This window comes from Heterodontus francisci, chromosome 6 (genome assembly GCF_036365525.1).
Source record: "Heterodontus francisci isolate sHetFra1 chromosome 6, sHetFra1.hap1, whole genome shotgun sequence".
Taxonomy (NCBI): domain Eukaryota; kingdom Metazoa; phylum Chordata; class Chondrichthyes; order Heterodontiformes; family Heterodontidae; genus Heterodontus; species Heterodontus francisci.
Window position 1 is genome coordinate 11,543,592 of NC_090376.1, and position 19,757 is coordinate 11,563,348.

Genomic DNA, 19,757 nt, shown 5'->3' on the forward strand with positions numbered 1-19,757 from the left:
ATCATGTGTCCTAGACGAACACATCTGCAGGAAGTGTCATCGGCTGCAGAAGTTTGAGCTCCGGGTTTCGGAACTCGAGCAGCAGCTGGAGTCACTGTTGTGCATCCGCAAAGCGGAGGACTACATGGATAGCATGTTTATGGAGGCAAATTAGGAGCATGCAGGCAGAGAGGGAATGGGTGACCACCAGGCAGTCTAAGAGAACCAGGCAGGCAGTGCAGTAGTCCCCCGAGTCTATCTTGCTAATCGGTTTTCTATTCTGGATACTGGTGAGGGCGATTGGCTTCTCCGGGTGTGCAGCCAGAGTAAAGTCCCTGCCACCATGGGTGGCTCAGCTGCACAGGAGGGGAGGAAGAGAGTGGAAGAGCAACAGTGATGGGGATTCAATAGTCAGGTGATCAGAGAGGCATTTCTGTGGCAGTAAATGTCATTCTAGGATGGTGTGTTGCCTCCCTGGTGCCAGGGTCAAGGATGTCATGGAGCAGCTGCAGGGCATCCTTCTGGGGGAGGGTGAACAGCCAGAGTTGGTGGTCCTCATTGGTACCAATGACATGGGTAAGGAGAGGGATGAGGTCCCGAAAGCAGATTTTAAGGAGTTAGGAAGGAAATTGAAAAGCAGGACTGCAAGAGCAGTAATCTCAGGATTACTCCCAGTGCCGTGTGCTAGTGAGCATAGGAATAGGAGGATTGATCGGTTGAACACGTGGCTGGAGAGTTGGTGTAGGAGGAAGGGCATCAGATTTCTGAGGCATTGGGGCAGGTGGGACCTGTACAAGATGGATGGGCTACACCTTAACAGGACCGGGACTAATGTCCTCGCAGGGAGATTTGCTAGTGCTGTTGAGGGTTTAAGCTAACTCGTCAGGGGAATGGAAACCTGAGGGGTAGCTCAAATTGGAAGGAAGTAAAGAGGGTAACAGAAAGTAGAAAGTGACATTAGAAGGCAGGTGAAACAAAGGCAAGCATCAACTAGGCTTAGAATGCAGAATAATGTCAAGAAGACCAGGTTAAGGGCACTCTACCTGAATGCACGCAGCATTCACAACAAGGTAGTTCTAATTGCTATTACGGAAACATGGCTACAGGGTGACCAAGATTGGGACCTGGATATTCAACATTTAGGAAGGACCGGCAAAAAGGAAAAGAAGGTGGTGTTGCACTGATAACAAGGGATGGGATCAGTACATTAGTAAGGGATGATCTCTGATCGGAAGAAGAAAATGTGGAATCTGTTTGGGTGGAGTTAAACAGCAAGGGTAGAAGTTGTTTTATAGGCCACCAAACAGTAGTGCTAGTGTGGGGCATGGTATTAATCAGGAGATTAGAGAAGCATGTAGCAATGGGTAATACAGTAATCACAGGTGACTTCAATCTGTTTATAGACTGGGTAAACCTAATGAGCAAAAATGCTGTGGAGGATGAGTTTCTGGAGTGTGTTCTCTAGAGCAGTATGTTGAGAAACCGACTAGAGAACAGGCTATTTTAGATCGAGTATTATGTAATGAGAAAGGGCTAATTAATAATCTTGTTGTAAAAGAACCTTTTAGGGATGAGTGACCATAATATGATAGAATTTTACATTATGTTTGAAATTGAGGTAGTTCAATCCGAAGCCAGGGTGTTAAAATTAAACAAAGGAAATTATGAAGGTATGAGGAGCAAATTGGCTGAGGTGGATTGGGAAAATACATTAAAAGGTATGACAGTACATAGGCAATGGATAGTCTTTAAAGAATTATACATAGTCTACTGCAACTATACATTACTTCAAGGTGCAAAGAAGGTGTAAAGTCAGTCAACTGTGGCTAACAAAGGAAGTTAAGGATTGTACAAGATTAAAAGAATAGGCCTATAAAGTTGCCAGAAATGGTAGCAAACCTGAAGATTGGGAGGATTTTAGAATACAGCAAAGGAGGACAAAAACTGATAAAGAAAGGGAGAATAGAATGTGAATGAAAGCTAGCAAAAAAACACAAAAATGGAATGTAAAAGCTTCTATAGGTACGTAAAAGGAAACATTTGGCTAAGAAAAATGTGGTTACTTTGTGTCTGTCTTCACTGAGGAAGATACAAGAAATCTTCCAGAATTAGAGATCCAAGGGATTAGGTAGAATGAGGAATTGAAGGAAAGTAGTAGTAGTAAGAAGGTTGTATTGGAGAAATTGGTGGGGCTAAATGCCAAGTCCCCAGGATCTGATATTCTACATTCCAGAGTGTTGATAGAGATAGTGGATGCATTGATGATCATCCAAAATTCTACAGATTCTGGAGCGGTTCCTGCAGATTAGAAGGTTGCAAATGTCACCCCACTATTTAAGAAGGGAGGGAGAGAGAAAATAGAGAACTACAGACCTGTTGGCCTTGCATCAGTAGTAGGGAAAATGTTAGAATCTATTCTGAAGGTTGTAATGAATGGACACTTAGATGATAATCTGATTGGACATAATCAAGGATTTATGAATGGAAAATCATGTTGGATGATCCTGTTGGAGTTATTTGAGGATGTTGCTAATAGAATTGATAAAGGGAAGTTGGTGGACATGGTATACTTGGATTTTCAGAAGGCTTTTGATAAAGTCCCCCACAGGAGATTGGATTAGCAAAATTAAAACACATGAGATGGGAGGCAATATACTGGCATGGATTAAGGATTGGTTAACAGGCAGAAAACAGTAGAAATAAACAGGTCATTCTTGCGTTAGCAGGCTGTGACTAGTGGGGTACCGCAAGGGATCAGTATTTGGGCCCCATCTGTTCACAATATATATCAATGATCTGGATGTGGAGACCAAATGTAATATTTCCAAGTTCACGAATGACACAAAACTAGGTGGGAATGTGTGTTTTGGGGAAGATACAAAGCTGCTTCAAGGGGATTTGGACAGACTTAGTGAGTGGGCAAGAATATGGCAGATGGAATATAATATGGAAAAATGTGAGGTTATCCACTTTGGCATAAGGAATACACGTGCAGAGTATTTCTTAAATGGGAAGAGATTAGAAAGTGTAGATGTACAAAGGGACCTGGGTGTCCTCGTCAATAAGTGACTGAGAGCTAACATGCAGGTATATCAAGCAATTAGGAGATATGGGGATAGTGTGGGGGGAAAAAGGCATTGAAGTGGATGATCAGCCATGATCGTATTGAATGACTGAGCAGGTCTGGTGGGCTGAATGGCTTACTCCTGGTCCTATGTTGCAGCTCTGTAGTATAAGATAGCCCATCTGTACCTGGTGCCAAGCTCTCTGACTGTGAGGCCATGTGCTATACTCCGGGAACCCAGAACAGGTTATGGAAATCTGCAAAGTAGCAGTAACATATGAATAGGAGTAGGTCATTCAGCCTCCCCTACTGAGCCTGGTAGATCTGTATCTTAACTCCATCCACTTGCCTTGACTCCATATCCTTTTGTGCCCTTTGTCTAGCAAAAATCTATGGCTCTCTGATTTAAAATTCTAATTTATAAAAGGCCATTTCTGGTAGTTCAGGGGCTTGGTCACTGGGTAAGCACTTAGCTGCGTTTACTATCATTTTCTCCACAACAACTACTTTGAGGATGGTGAGAAACTCCTTTACCCCTGTCCTGCTACTCTGAGTTACTTCACTCTCTTGGCCTTTGAAATTATTAATTAATCTACTGTTTTTTTTTGTGGGAGCGAGTTCCATACTTCAACCACTCTTTGTGAAGATGTGCTTCCTAACTTCTCTTATCCTAGACAAAAATTCCGGAGGTCGCAAATTCACGGAGTCCTCCCAATTTTTGTTTTTTTTGTATCTCTGACGTAGCATCAGCAGGAGATTGTAATAAGTCAAGGGAGAATGAGGAAAGCAACATTTTTTTCCAGGGTTATTCTACCCTTTTTTTGCGGGGTGGAATGCGCAGATGATTTGCTTAAGTGCGTGGCCCCTTTAAATTGTGCGGCAGCACATGCGTGATAACTTAAAGGGGCTGACTTGTGCGGGAAGTCCCAGATTGCTGTGCAGCTTAGAGGGAACATTGGTTGTCTGCCAATCTTGTGCTAAAGTTACAACATGAGCTCGGGAAAACCGCCCCAGAATTTCTACCTGTCTTGGGCACTTTGAACCTAAAATGGTGGCAGCCAACTGCCGTGTTGGTGTAAAAAAAAAAAAAAGATTTTGAACCACATCCCTCACCCCCATCATGATCTTGGCTATGTCTCCAGAACGAACCCCCTCTGTTGGGTCCCTGATTCTATTGCTCCGTGAAATGTGAGGCTTGTATTCAAGTGGTCTAGCTGTGTGTGAGCAAATGGCTACTAATGACGATCTTGTTGGTTGTCAGGTGATCAGTGTTCCAGAAGGAGACTTCTTCTTTGATTTTGTGCGGCATCTCACTGACTGGATCAAGAAAGCTCGGCCAGTGAAAGATGGTAAAGAACTAAACAGAGTTTGGTTATTTAACGTGTATGGTTTTAGTTTGTAAAACCTGTCCTGGCCATGTGCATTTCTTCATCTTATTTTAATGTGGAGATTTGAGGGCTGTTTTTCTTGATGCAAATTGATTATTGAAGGCGTGGGAGGTCAGGCACGCTGGGGGAGTGGGGGAAGGTGGTTTGTTTGCTGGCCATGCAGATTAGGGTGCTTACAATTATCTGGCTATTGAAATCAATGGATGGAAAAACACTGAGTGGGACTTCTCTCTGATTTCCCAATTTGCGGATGAGGCTCCATGCTAGTCGAATGTACTTGGCAAATTGGGCCATGGACTAATAGCACAGCACTGCAAATGTCAAAGAAAGCAAGCAAACTTGGTTGACCCACTGCCCCGCCCCTCAACTCCCAGACGTCCCAAAGTGCATTGCTTTTGAAGTGTAGTCACTGCTGTAATGTAGGAAATTTGTGCATAGCAAGATCCCAAAAATAGCAATCAGATAATGACCAATTTTGTTTTTGGGGTTGAGGGATAATTATTGACCAGAACCTCCTTGCTCCTCTTCAAAATAGTGCAATGGGACTCTTTTTATGCCCAGTTGAGGGGGCAGATGAGACCTCAGTTTAACGACTCATCTGAAAGACAGCACCTCCAACTGTGCAGCATGCCCACAGTAATGCACTGGGAGTGTCAGCCTAGTTTATGCACTCAAGTCTCTGGAGTGAGACTTAAAACCACAATCTTTCTGACTCTGAGGTGAAGGTGCTATCAACTGAGCCACAGCTGACGCTGTTAAATTGAAATCTGTTGTGTGAGGAGATACAGATATCTGATAAATCATACTTGGAGACCATTGCTGGAACTGGCACAGAAAGTCTGATTCTCACATGAATTAATATTTGTTAGTGGGCATCATCATCCATTAGATCTGTTTTCATAGTCAAAAAATTATTTTAGAATCATTAGTTTGTAAAGCAAAATGAAAGGTAACAAAAGGCAAGTCAGTTTTTGAACCTTTTTATTTTCTAGGTATACTGCCTTCTCTCACCTACCAGGTCTTCTTCATGAAGAAACTATGGACACATACAGTTCCTGGAAAGGACCAGATGGCAGACTCCATCTTTCATTATTATCAGGTAGAGTCGTGATATCAATAGAATTGAACTTTCAGGGCAAGGTTAAGACATTGCAAACAATACTGAAATGAAGAATGTACTAGAATAGAGTAAATTGGCCGATTTTTCCTCCCCCACTCCCAAACCTTGGAAAATTGGCGTTCATATTATAGCCTGAACTCCCAACACCCATTGGGTGAACTTTAGGATTGGTGATTTATATTCCCTATAACCATTTACTCTGGCAAGTTTACAAAATTGCAACGAGTGACTGATTACCCATTGAACAATTAAACCATGTAATCAGGTGCTGGAAAGCATTGATCCAATTGTCTGCTGTTAACTGATCTCTGTGCAGAGTTACATGGCTTAAGTATTCAACAGACAGCTGACTAAGCAATTGGATGACACAGGACGTGTCCATATTGGACAGTCGGTTGAACATAATCTGATGGGTTGGTGTAGTTCTGATCTGCCGTTCTGTGTCACTAGAACATTGTTTTAAATGTACATTGAAAATAATATTGATCCTGTGCCAATGGGCAATGAAAGGTGCGGGGTCACCACTCGACCAGCTTTTTACTTCCAGATTGTTGTTTTTAAAAAAAAAAAAAAAAAAATCTGGTTGACTAATGTCCTTTAGGGAAGGAGAACTGCTGTCCTTACCGAGTCTAGCATGTGACTCCAGACCCACAGCAATGTGGCTGACTCTGAAATGGCCTAGCGAGCCACTCAGTTGCATCAAATGGCTACAGAGTTTAACTTCACACTTCCCTACATTATACTCCATCTTGTTACCTACTCATTTAACCCATTACTATCACTTTGCAGCCTCTGTGTCCTCCCCACAGCTTACTTTTCTATCAGTAAACTTAGATACATTATATTGTCTCTTCATCGAAGTCATTAATATAGAGTGTAAATACTGATCAAGAACAAAGAAAATTACAGCACAGGAACAGGCCCTTCGGCCCTCCAAGCCTGCGCCGATCCAGATCCTCTATCTAAACATGTTGCCTATTTTCTAAGGGTCTGTATCTCTTTGCTTCCTGCCCATTCATGTATCTGTCTAGATACATCTTTAAAAGACGCTATCGTGCCCGCGTCTACCACCTCCGCTGGCAACGCGTTCCAGGCACCCATCACCCTCTGCAAAGAACTTTCCATGCATATCCCCCCTAAACTTTTCCCCCCTCACTTTGAACTCGTGACCCCTAGTAATTGAATCCCCCACTCTTGGGGAAAAAGCTTCTTGCTATCCACCCTGTCTATACCGCTCATGATTTTGTACACCTCAATCAGGTCCCCCCTCAACCTCCGTCTTTCTAATGAAAATAATCCTAATCTACTCAACCTCTCTTCATAGCTAGCGCCCTCCATACCAGGCAACATCCTGGTGAACCTCCTCTTCACCCTCTCCAAAGCATCTACATCCTTTTGGTAATGTGGCGACCAGAACTGCACGCAGTATTCCAAATGTGGCCGAACCAAAGTCTTATACAACTGTAACATGACCTGCCAACCCTTGTACTCAATACCCCGTCCAATGAAGGAAAGCATGTCGTATGCCTTCTTGACCACTCTATTGACCTGCGTTGCCACCTTCAGGGAACAATGGACCTGAACACCCAAATCTCTCTGTACATCAATTTTCCCCAGGACTTTTCCATTTACTGTATAGTTCACTCTTGAATTGGATCTTCCAAAATGCATCACCTCGCATTTGCCCTGATTGAACTCCATCTGCCATTTCTCTGCCCAACTCTCCAATCTATCTGTATTCTCTGACAGTCCCCTTCACTATCTGCTACTCCACCAATCTTCGTGTCATCTGCAAACTTGCTAATCAGACCACCTATACTTTCCTCCAAATCATTTATGTATACCACAAACAACAGTGGTCCCAGCACGGATCCCTGTGGAACACCACTGGTCACACATCTCCATTTTGAGAAACTCCCTTCCACTACTACTCTCTGTCTCCTGTTGCCCAGCCAGTTCTTTATCCATCTAGCTAGTACACCCTGGACACCATGCGACTTCACTTTCTCCATCAGCCTACCATGGGGAACCTTATCAAACGCCTTACTGAAGTCCATGTATATGATATCTACAGCCCTTCCCTCATCAATCAACTTTGTCACTTCCTCAAAGAATTCTGTTAAGTTGGTAAGACATGACCTTCCCTGCACAAAACCATGTTGCCTATCACTGATAAGCTCATTTTCTTCCAAATGGGAATAGATCCTATCCCTCAGTATCTTCTCCAGCAGCTTCCCTACCACTGACGTCCGGCTCACCGGTCTATAATTACCTGGATTTTCCCTGCTACCCTTCTTAAACAAGGGGACAACATTAGCAATTCTCCAGTCCTCTGGGACCTCACCCGTGTTTAAGGATGCTGCAAAGATATCTGTTAAGGCCCCAGCTATTTCCCCTCTCGCTTCCCTCAGTAACCTGGGATAGATCCCATCCGGACCTGGGGACTTGTCCACCTTAATGCCTTTTAGAATACCCAACACTTCCTCCCTCCTTATGCCGACTTGACCTAGAGTAATCAAACATCTGTCCCTAACCTCAACATCTGTCATGCCCCTCTCGGTGAATACCGATGCAAAGTACTCGTTTAAAATCTCACCCATTTTCTCTGACTCCACGCATAACTTTCCTCCTTTGTCCTTGAGTGGGCCAATCCTTTCTCTAGTTACCCTCTTGCTCCTTATATATGAATAAAAGGCTTTGGGATTTTCCTTAACCCTGTTTTCTAAAGATATTTCATGACCCCTTTTAGCCCTCTTAATTCCTCGTTTCAGATTGGTCCTACATTCCCGATATTCTTTCAAAGCTTCGTCTTTCATCAGCCGCCTAGACCTTATGTATGCTTCCTTTTCCCTCTTAGCTAGTCTCACAATTTCACCTGTCATCCATGGTTCCCTAATCTTGCCATTTCTATCCCTCATTTTCACAGGAACATGTCTCTCCTGCACGCTAATCAACCTCTTTAAAAGCCACCCACATATCAAATGTGGATTTACCTTCAAAGAGCTGCTCCCAATCTACATTCCCCAGCTCCTGCCGAATTTTGGTATAGTTGGCCTTCCCCCCAATTTAGCACTCTTCCTTTAGGACCACTCTTGTCTTTGTCCATGAGTATTCTAAAACTTACGGAATTGTGATCACTATTCCCAAAGTAGTCCCCTACTGAAACTTCAACCACCTGGCTGGGCTCATTCCCCAACACCAGGTCCAGTATGGCCCCTTCCCGAGTTGGACTATTTACATACTGCTCTAGAAAACCCTCCTGGATGCTCCTTACAAATTCTGCTCCATCTAGACCTCTAACACTAAGTGAATCCCAGTCAATGTTGGGAAAATTAAAATCTCCTATCACCATCACCCTGTTGCTCCTACATCTTTCCATAATCTGTTTACATATTTGTACCTCTATCTCACGCTCGCTATTGGGAGGCCTGTAGTACAGCCCCAACATTGTTACCACACCCTTCCTATTTCTGAGTTCTGCCCATATTGCCTCACTGCTCGAGTCCTCCATAGTGCCCTCCTTCAGCACAGCGGTGATATCCTCTTTGACCAGTAATGCAACTCCTCCACCCCTTTTACCTCCCTCTCTATCCCGCCTGAAGCATCGATATCCTGGGATATTTAGTTGCCAATCATGCCCTTCCCTCAACCAAGTCTCAGTAATAGCAATAACATTATACTCCCAGGTACTAATCCAAGCCCTAAGTTCATCTGCCTTACCTACTACACTTCTTGCATTAAAACAAATGCACCTCAGACCACCAGTCCCTTTGCATACATCATCTGCTCCCTGCCTACTCTTTCCCTTAGTCACGCTGACTTCATTATCTAGTTCCTTACAGGCTTTAGTTACTACCTCCTTACTCTCCACTGACCTCCTCATTTGGTTCCCATCCCCCTGCCACATTAGTTTAAACCCTCCCCAACAGCATTAGCAAAAGCACCCCCAAGGACATTGGTTCCAGTCCGGCCCAGGTGTAGACCATCCAATTTGTAATAGTCCCACCTCCCCCAGAACCGGTCCCAGTGTCCCAAAAATCTGAACCCCTCCCGCCTGCACCATCTCTCAAGCCACGCATTCATCCTGACTATTCTTTCATTTCTACTCTGACTATCACGTGGCACTGGTAGCAATCCTGAGATTACTACCTCTGAGGTCCTACTTTTTCACTTGGCTCCTAACTCCCTAAATTCTGCTTGTAGGACCTCATCCCATTTTTTACCTATATCATTGGTGCCTATGTGCACAACAACAACTGGCTGTTCGCCCTCCCCCTTCAGAATGTTCTGCAGCCGATCTGAGACATCCCTGACCCGTGCACCTGGGAGGCAACATACCATTCGGGAGTCTCGTTTTCAACCACAGAACCGCCTATCTACTCCCCTTACAATCGAATCCCCTATGATTATAGCCCTTCCACTCTTTTTCCCGCCCTTCCGAACAGCAGAGCCAGCCACGGTGCCATGAACCTGGCTACTGCTGCCTTCCCCTGGTGAGCCATCTCCCTCAACAGTATCCAAAACGGTATACCTGTTTTGGAGGGAGATGACCGCAGGGGACACCTGCACTACCTTCCTGCTCTTTCTCTGCCTTTTGGTCACCCATTCCCTTTCTCCCTCAGCAATCCTAATCTGCGGTGTGACCAATTCGCTAAACGTGCTATCCACGACCTCCTCAGCATCGCGGATGCTCCAAAGTGAGTCCATCTGCAGCTCCAGAGCCGTCATGCGGTCTAACAAGAGCTGCAGCTGGACACACTTCCAGCACATGAAGGAGTCAGGGACATCAGCCGTGTCCCTGAGCTCCCATATTGAGCAAGAGGAGCATGACACTGGTCTGAGATCTCCTGCCATTTTTAATCTTAAGCTTAACTTAGTTAAATGAAAAAGGAACAAAAAGTTTTTACCAATCTCACGATTTAAAAAAAAGGAGAGAAATAGAAAAAGCCTTAGCTTATCTACATACCACCGAGTCCTTTTTTTTTGGTTGCAGGAGGACGGCGGGTGGGAGACACTACACGTGTAGTGTCTCGGGTTCAGAAACAGCCCAAATATATGGGTTTTTACTTACCCAGCAGCCCCCTGGTCTGCCGAAAACAAAAGGAAAATTAAGTTTAAATTGAAACTGACCTTCCCAGCTGATCACTCGCTCAGCACTCTCTGCTTCCGAATAAGCTGATCCTTGCAGCACTCCACTCTTCACTGCCTGCCAACTTGAAAATGCCCCATTTATGCCCATTCTTTACTTCCTGTCAGTTAACCAATCCTCTATCCATGCTAATTTATTACCCCAACTCCATGAGTCCCTATCGAATGCCTTTTGGAAATCCAGGTTTACTACATCTACTGGTTCCACTTTCATCTCCACTTGAGTTACATCCTCAAAAAAATTCCAGTAAATTTGTCAAACAGGATTTTCCTATAGAAAAATCATGTTGACCTGTTCTAATCATACTGTGCTTTTCTAAATGCAAATAAAATGGGGGTGGGGCAAGAGATAACAAGGGAGGGTGTTGATGGGGCAGGGCCGCAGAGAATAACTGACGAGAAGGTCATGGAGCAAAGGTAAACGGTATGTTCATACTGTGCTGAAAGACAAAGCATTGGTGCAGAGAGGGTGTTAATGGACATAAAAATGAACAGCCTGGCCCAAAGCGCAAACATGAAAAACTGTGGGCAGGCACATGGTTTTAAAAAAAAAAAGAAATAAAATAAAAAGAAAAAATAACTACAAATAAAAAGGAGGGTCCGTCATGCTCTGAAATTATTGAACTCTATGTTCAGTCTGGCAGGCTCTGGCACCCCTGCTTTTTATTTAAAACCTATTACGTTTCTAACATTTGCCAGTTCTGATGAAAGGCCACTGACCTGAAACGTTAACTCTGCTTCTCTCCCCACAGATGCTGCCAGACCTGCTGGGTATTTCCAGCATTTTTTGTTTTTATTACCCAAGATCAGTATGATCACATTGATTGGTCAAGCAGGTTCAATGGGCTATATAGTCTACTCCTGCTCCTATTTCTTGTGTTCTTGTGCATCATGAGACAGAGCAAGGGAAAGGCAAGAAATGTACCTTTTTGATCACTCCACCTGATGGTAAAAGTGCTGTCACCATAGCAGGCTAACCTTTGGGCTAAATCCTAGTTGAGAGAGTGTGCATTGCCTGCACTATTAAGCTGCAAAGGACCCTAGAGGCTGAAATTTACTTTACTTGTTGCAGGAGTTGCCAAAATACCTGCGAGGTTACCACAAGTGTTCTCGTGACGAGGTGCTGCAGTTGGCTGCGCTCATTTACAGGGTGAAGTTCGAAGAGGACAAGTCGCAGTTCCCAAACATTCCCAAAATGCTGAAGGAACTGGTGCCACAGGATTTAATCCGACATGTCTCACCCGATGACTGGAAGCGGGTAAAACATTTTCCTCAATTTTTAAAAAAGTTTCCCATTCTAAGGGTTTGGGAATCGCTCTTTCACCAGTTACCCTGAGAAGGCAGTGGTGGCTGCTCGGCCACTTCAGAGGGCTGTTGGGAGTCAAGCAGATTTGTGTGGAATTGTAGTCACACATAGGAAAGCCTGGGAAGGATGGCTCGTTTCCTTTGCTAAAGAACAATTAGTGAACCGGTTGTGTTTTCACGAGAATGCTACAGATTCATCTTTGACAGTGCAGCGTTCCCTCCGTACGGCACTGGGAGTGTCGGCCTAGATTTTGTGCTAAAGTCCCTGGAGTGGGATTTGAACCCACGTGCTGCTGACACTGAGGCACGATTTGATAGTTAGGAAGTTGTGTGTTTGGGGCCTGAATTAGAACTTGTGTCCTGACTGGAACTCCATGGCAGCACTGAGGGAGTGCAGTATTGTCCGTTCCGCTGCCCTTTAGGTGAATGTCTGTCTGGGGTAGATAGGGAAAATATATAATGTAAGGGTTGGTGAATCAAACACACCAAAGGGTCTCCTTCATCCAAATCGTGGTTATATAACTACTTTTACTGGCGCTGCTCCCTTGGGATCTGAATGCAACTTATCTCATTTTGTTCTTTTCTTTGAAGTCGATTGTGGCCTTTTACAACAAACAAGCAGGAAAATCGAGGGAAGAAGCTAAGCTATCCTTCCTGAAGATTATCTTTAAATGGCCTACATTTGGATCAGCTTTTTTTGAGGTCAAAGTAAGGAATATTTTATTTTTCAACTTGTATTTCTATTTCCTCAGCAAGGTCAGCACTTGGAAAGCGCTACCACATATAGGAAACTGCTCCTAATAATTACATTTGCATCTTGCACTACAGAATCACCGTCTGCCTGTGACATTAATGCATTTGCTCTGTGTATCTTTCGGACTTCATTCATGGCTTTTCCAGCTGTAGGGAATTGCCAGATGTGGGATGCAGCAGCGCTCCCTCTTCCCTTGCTCTTCACTTGAAAACAAAGTAATGTTGGAAAGTCAAATGGTCTTTCAGCTGAAAATGGGACAGTTCAATTTTGATGCTATTGGTCCTCCTGTAGATTGGATTTTTTTTCTCTCCCTTTTCTGTAGCAAAGTGCGAGGCTTCCACTCAGTGACTTCCCGCATTTTGAAATTGCCAAATGGGGGAACTCTTGAATGCATTCCTCATCCCATCGCTCTTGGAACAACACTCGGAACATTTCTGAGAAGCTCTTGAGCAAGACCAAATAACAAAACTTCAGAAGTAATTCACCAGTGGTCTGGAGAATGTGAGACACAAGATAAATGTTCATTCGTTCTTTCTCTCCCGCTCTGGTTTTTCGCCCAAGCGCTCTCACTTGTCCTTTCCCTTCTTTTCTCTTATTTTTACAATGTTGGATGTTCTTACCTGATGTAACATTTTCCCTTTTGGCAGCAAACCACTGAGCCGAATTACCCAGAGATTCTCCTGATTGTGATTAACAAACATGGTGTGAGTCTGATCGATCCGAAGACGAAGGTAACTTTCTTTTTTCTTCCTCTCTCCTTCACCATCCTCCTCTCCCTCCTGAGGACTGGGATCTGACTGCTGGCAGCTGGTGCTTTATAACTGCTACATAGGACAATCCAAAAACAGTAGGGATGCAATTACTGTGTGTGCCAATACTGTGCTTAGCATCCCCTCTCAGTGTATCTCTGGTTGGGGAGGGAAGTTGCTATGCAAAGTCTACATACAGATCAGCAATTCGCCAACCAAACAATTGCAGCTTCAGAACAACAGGCAACGATGAGGAATATCATTACACAATGCAATAGAATGGGCACAGTAATATTAGAGGTTGATTTATATCTATTGCTGTGGAAGCCAGGAAGTATGGCATGCATTGAATGCCAACTTCTAGAACAGAGCCTGAAAAAGCCCATATAGTGCCAGAATTATCTTCAAATTATGATTCTGTAAACTCTAACATAGCAACAAGCTGCTAATCTTCCACATATCACTAAAATGGATGGTTTGTTGTAAAGGGCTTGAACTGGGTAATTTAGACTTTTACAAAATTACGACCAATATCTATCTATCTAAACACTTCGAAAATATTTTAAAAATCATTATAGCTCCTTTTATTAACAAGCTCCGAGTTAAAGCTATTCTAATGTGACGGATCCCTTTTTGTGAAAGTAGTTACATAGGGTAGACATAGAGAAGATGTTTCCAATTGTAGAGGGAGACCAAAACTACGAGTCCTAAATATAAACCAGTCACTGATAAATCTGACAAGGTATTCAGGAGAATTTGGATCTCGATAGCACTTGGGGTAGTTCAGGTGAATAGGATAGATGCCTCAGGGGAAGGTAGATGAACACAGGAGAGAGAGAAAGGAATAGGAGGATATGCTGATGGGGTTAGATGAAGGGGTGGGAGGAGGCTCATGTGCAGCAGTTGGGCTCAAGGGCCTGTTTCTGTGCTGTAAACTCTGTAATTCTACATAAGTGTTAAGTAGGGAAATACAGGATATTGACCCAGCATCTGAGAAGGGTCTGCCCAGTCAGAATGCTGCAGGACTTGGAGTGAATCCTGGAAGTCATTAGTGTTCATATCTTTCTCAGTGGTGGAGGTCATAGGACAGGGAAGTGCTGATAAATGAACCCTTTTGAGTTGCTGCAATGCATCCTGTAGATATGACACATACTAGAGTCAGCGTTCTGGTGGTTGAGGAAGTGGCTATTAAATGTGCCTGTCTCACTGTGCTATTTTATACAATATAAACACCTCCCCTCTCTTCCTCTTTCAAGGATATTCTTACCACCCACCCATTCACCAAGATTTCCAACTGGAGCAGTGGCAATACATATTTTCACATTACCATCGGCAACCTGGTGAGAGGCAGCAAGCTCCTGTGTGAAACCTCTCTGGTAAGCGCAACCTAACCTGTGGAATCTTAGCAAATTTGCTGTAAACTCAAGCTCATCCAAAACTGTCTGTATTGTAATTCGCACCAAATTGTCATTCACCCATCACCCCCCCACCCTCCTTGTTTTCAAATTCCTCCCTCTCTGTAATTTCCTCCAACTCTACAACCCTCTGAAATCTCTGCGCTCCTCCGATTCTGGCCTCTTGTGGTTCTCGAACTGCTTTTTCCTGACCATTGGTGACCACACCTTCAGTTGTGTACACCCTAAGCTCTGGAATTTCCTCCTTAAACCTCTGTCTCTCTCCTTAAAACCTGTCCTAATATCTCCTTATGTGGCTCAGTGTTAGATTTGGTTTGTGAAACACCGAAGGGTGTCTAAAGGTGCTATACAAATGCACCTTTGTGTTCGGAGCTGTTTAGTGAAGAGTTTAGTTGGTGATGAACCAAGTTGCCGCCCATCCAATTGAAGATTGGGCTGATGTGCTTTTTCAAAGGGCTATCAAATTTCTGAAGTGCAAACCAATAGTGCAGGTCTTCTGTTGCATTTCCTCTGGTTTTGCTTAGTTCCAGATGGTAGTTTTAGGGTTTTCACATTAAAATAGATCTCAAAAGCTAAGCACAAAACTGAACCTTGCTCATGTATTATGTCGCCTTGGCAAAAGGTGACAACCATCAGAGCAAGAAGATGTAATTAGACCAATAAATCCACACAGGGAGATAGTACTGCTCATCTGTAGGACATCTCGGGACCACAATTAGCATTGTATCCACATTTGGCTCCTAACCTAACAAAGAGGCTTGGATGCAATGGCAAAGTTTCAAAGAATGTCAAGAAGGATGGGTCTGTTTACTGAGTCAAGAATGAGAGTTTTATTTTAACTATTTGGGAACAGGAAGAAGGTGCTTCATACTTCTCTGCATTAAATTTCATTTACCACATATTTGCCCATTCCATCAGCCTGTCCATGTCCTCTTGAAGTTCATCACTATCCTCACAGTTCACCATAATTCCAAGTTTGTGTCATCTGCAAATTTTGAAATTGTGCCCTATACACCCAAATCAAGGTCAGCAATATTGATCGAGAAAACCAGTGGTCCTTGTACTGACCCCTGGGGAACCCCACTGTATACCTTTCTCTGGTCCAAAAAAACAGCTGATCACCAGTACACTCTGTTTCCTGTCACTCCAGCCAACTTCGTATCGTTGCTGCCACTGTCCCTTTTATTCCATGGGCTTTAACTTTGCGGGTAACAACACAGAAACAGGCCCGTTGGCCCATTGTGTCTGTGCCGGCCATCAAGCACCGATCTATTCTAATCCCACTTTCCTGCACTTGGCCCGCATTTTGTATGCTATGGTGTTTCAAGTGCTCATCTAAATACTACTTAAATGCTGTGAGGGTTCCTGCCTCTACCACCCCTTCAGGCAGTGTGTTCCAGATTCCAACCACCCTCTGGGTGAAAAAACTTTTCCTCAAATCCCCTCTAAACCTCCCGCCCCTTACCTTAAATCTATGGCCCTTGGTTATTGATCCCTCCGCTAAGGGAAAAAGTTTCTTCCCATCAATTCCCCTCATAATTTTGTACACCTCAATCAGGTCCCCCCTCAGCCTTCTCTGCTCTAAGAAAAACAACCCTAGCCTATCCAGTCTCTCTTCATAGCTGAAATGCTCCAGCCCAGGCAACATCCTCTGCACCCTCTTCAGTGCAATCACATCCTTCCTATAGTGTGGTGCCCAGAACTGTACACCGTACTCCAGCTGTAGCCTAACTAGCATTTTATACAGCTCCATCATAACCTCCCTGCTCTTATATTCTATGCCTCGACTAATAAAGGCAAGTATCCCATATGCCTTCCTAACCACCTTATCTACCTGTGCTGCTGCCTTCGGTAATCTATGGACTAGTACACCAAGGTCCCTCTGACTCTCTGTACTTCCTAGGGTCCTACCATCCCTTGCCTTGTTAGTATATTGTATATTCCTTTGCCTTGTTAGTCCTCCAAAAATGCATCAACTCACTTCTCAGGATTAAATTCCATTTGCCACTGCTCCGCCCATCTTACCAGCCTATCTACATCGTCCTGTAATCTAAGGCTTTCCTCCTCAGTATTTACGACACCACCAATCTTCGTGTCATCTGCAAACTTACTGATCATACCTCCTATATTCACATCTAAATCATAATGTACACTACAAACAGCAAGAGTCCCAGCACCGATCCCTGCGGTACACCACTGGTCACAGGCTTTCAATCGTAAAAACAACCCTCGACCATCATCCTCTGCCTCCTGCCACTAAGCCAATTTTGGATGCAAATTGCCCTGGATCCCATGGGCTCTTCTCTTCACCAATCTTCCATGTGGGACCTTATCAAAAGCCTTACTGAAGCCCATGTAGACTACATCAACTGCTTTACCCTCATCCACCCTCTGTTATCTCATCAAAAGCTCAATCAAGTTAGTTAAACACGATGGGCTTAATTTTATAAGTTTTCTGCCAATATTTCGTGCAGGGGCTCCTTTAAATGGAGTGGGTGGGACGGCTGCCCCCGAGTACGTAGAGGGGGCGGTCGCTCCATCCCCAGCAACAGCTTCCGGTGCCGACACCAGGGCCATTTATAAAGTGCTTCAAGCCCTTCAGGTAAATGTTTACATTTTTTAAAGGTCCAGCTGCACAAACTTGTAAATAAAATTCTATTTAAACTTTGAATTCCCACTCCCACCACCCACCCCGCCCCTACCAACTGAGTTCTCCATAAATGAAAATGACCTATCCCCCCAGAAAATCACTTTTTAATATGCTGCCCTTTCACCCCAATACCTTCAGCACCTTTGACCCTCAACCCCTTCTCAACATCCCTACTACCAATCGGAGTGGTTTTCACTCATCCTCCCCACCCTTCTGACCAGCGTCATCCCTTGGATCCCTGTACGGAGATCCGAAGGCGTGGAAGTTCCGGCCAACGGCCGGAATATCAGCGTGGGATGGCCGTTATTACCAGGTAAGTGTTTATTCATTAATTTTAATATAATTAGCATATTCAGATGAAGGCACCACGATTGAGGGAAGGGAGGGCTGTACCGAGGCCTCGCTGCCACCAGTAAAATGTGGTGGGGTCTTCCTGGCGTCGGGGTCATGGCAGGCCTCTCCCAGAAGAATTTTCCAGGCTCCCCCACCATGACTCCCAATGTTAGAGGGCTGGTAAACACCTTTGACCACCGATCCATCAGGCAGTGGTCTGCACGGAATGTCCTCAAGGCCCTAAGGGAAAAGGAGACGGTGGATCCTATCGGATGGTTCCCCGAGCAGACCGCCAAAGTCATTTGGCGGAATGCCTCATCACCAGAACTTTAAAACAAGCATCAAGATGTAGCTTGGCTGGTGGTGAGAAGAGCCCTCCCCGTCAGATCCTTCCTGCACGCCCAAAGTCTCACCCCCTCCGCACGATGCCCCCGCGGTGGCTGTGGTGGGGAAGAGACGGTCGCCCACCTCCTCCTGGAATGTGTCTTTGCAAACCAGGTGTGGAAAGAGATGCAGTGGTTTTTGTCGAGGTTCATCCCAAGCAGCTCTGTAACACAGGAGTCTGTGCTCTACGGGCTGTTCCCAGGGACGCACACCGAGACAGACATCAACTGCTGCTGGAGGGCTATCAATTCGGTGAAAGACGCCCTTTGGTCTGCCCGAAACTTGCTGGTCTTCCAACGCAAAGAGTTGTCCACCACCGAATGTTGCAGACTGGCACATTCCAAGGTCCAGGACTACGTGTTGAGGGACGCACTAAAGCTTGGGGCAGCCGCAGCAAAGGCTCAACGGGGAAAGACCACTGTGTAAGGTCCCCCCCACCAAGCTGAGCTGAGGGGCTGGATCCATGGGAAACCCCTCGAACTGTATTGGGAAAACTTCCGTCTGCTGTAAAATGTAAAAATGATGCACGACAAATGAAATGGAAGGGTTGTGAGGTAACTCATGATTGTATTGAAGGAAACTGATCTCCCTTGCAATGTTTGTAATTTTTGACTTGGTGCTGTTTGAAACTGTTTGGTAATGTAATTTTTACAGATTTTTATGAATAAAGTAAAAAAAAAAGTTAGCGGGCTGGTAAAATTCAGCCCGATGTCCTTGCTGGAGAGAACAATTTTCTACTTTTTTGTTTTTAAACTTGGGGGTCTGCATCAAACATTCCTGGGTTGGGTAAAGCTCTCTCTATTTTGCCCTAATGACCTAACAACTTACAACCTGACTGCAAAAAAACCTATAGTGCACCAGAGTGTTCTTTTTTTATGATTTCACACAACAGCTATATTGCCAATTTTTGAACCAGTTGGTGCAAAATTACAAGTAGTTTTGAGCAGTGGACTCTAACCCACCAGGTACTGGGCTAAGATTGCCCTGATACAATGAGGCAGCTCTTTAACTTAGAATGGTAATTAGCAAATTGAGCATGGAGAAGATCTTTGTGCTGAACCATGGTACAGAAGCTGAGAATAGTTTGAGCTACAGAGCAGTAACTAACCAATTAACATTAACATAGAGAATACCACTGAATGCAGCAATTCTCCACTGTTCTAGGAAGATGGGGCTTTGTATCAAGGCTGTAGATGAGATAACAGACGCTGTTTTGCTTTCTGTGGTTTTTGTTTGGAGAAACACAAAAACCAATTAGAAAAATGACCTCGAGATAGGTGATGAACAAACTTTGGTATCAGGCCTTGTGTCACTACATAGAGAAATATTATTCCCTGTAATAAATAATAAACTTTAGTCCATTGCTGCTTCAGTTCAAACTGCATGCTTCAGTCTGTTGTTCATAGAATCTACACAACCGAAATAGGCCATTTGGCCCAACTGTTCTATGTTGGTGTTCATGCTCCAA

At 44.3% G+C, this 19,757-nt stretch overlaps 1 protein-coding gene across 3 annotated transcripts in view; it reads left to right on the plus strand.

Moving 5' to 3' along the window:
* myo7aa (myosin VIIAa) overlaps window positions 1-19,757 on the plus strand; it is a 127,690-nt gene that overhangs the window by 103,929 nt on the left and 4,004 nt on the right. For 2 of the 3 annotated variants that reach the window (XM_068033109.1, XM_068033110.1), the window contains 6 exons: window positions 4,305-4,392; window positions 5,424-5,530; window positions 11,772-11,957; window positions 12,596-12,712; window positions 13,406-13,489; window positions 14,764-14,883. In XM_068033109.1, the coding sequence (XP_067889210.1) occupies window positions 4,305-4,392; window positions 5,424-5,530; window positions 11,772-11,957; window positions 12,596-12,712; window positions 13,406-13,489; window positions 14,764-14,883 (702 nt within the window). Of the gene's footprint in view, window positions 1-4,304; window positions 4,393-5,423; window positions 5,531-11,771; window positions 11,958-12,595; window positions 12,713-13,405; window positions 13,490-14,763; window positions 14,884-17,710; window positions 17,886-19,757 lie in introns of all 3 variants that reach the window. The other variant, XR_010975184.1, reaches the window with a different exon arrangement.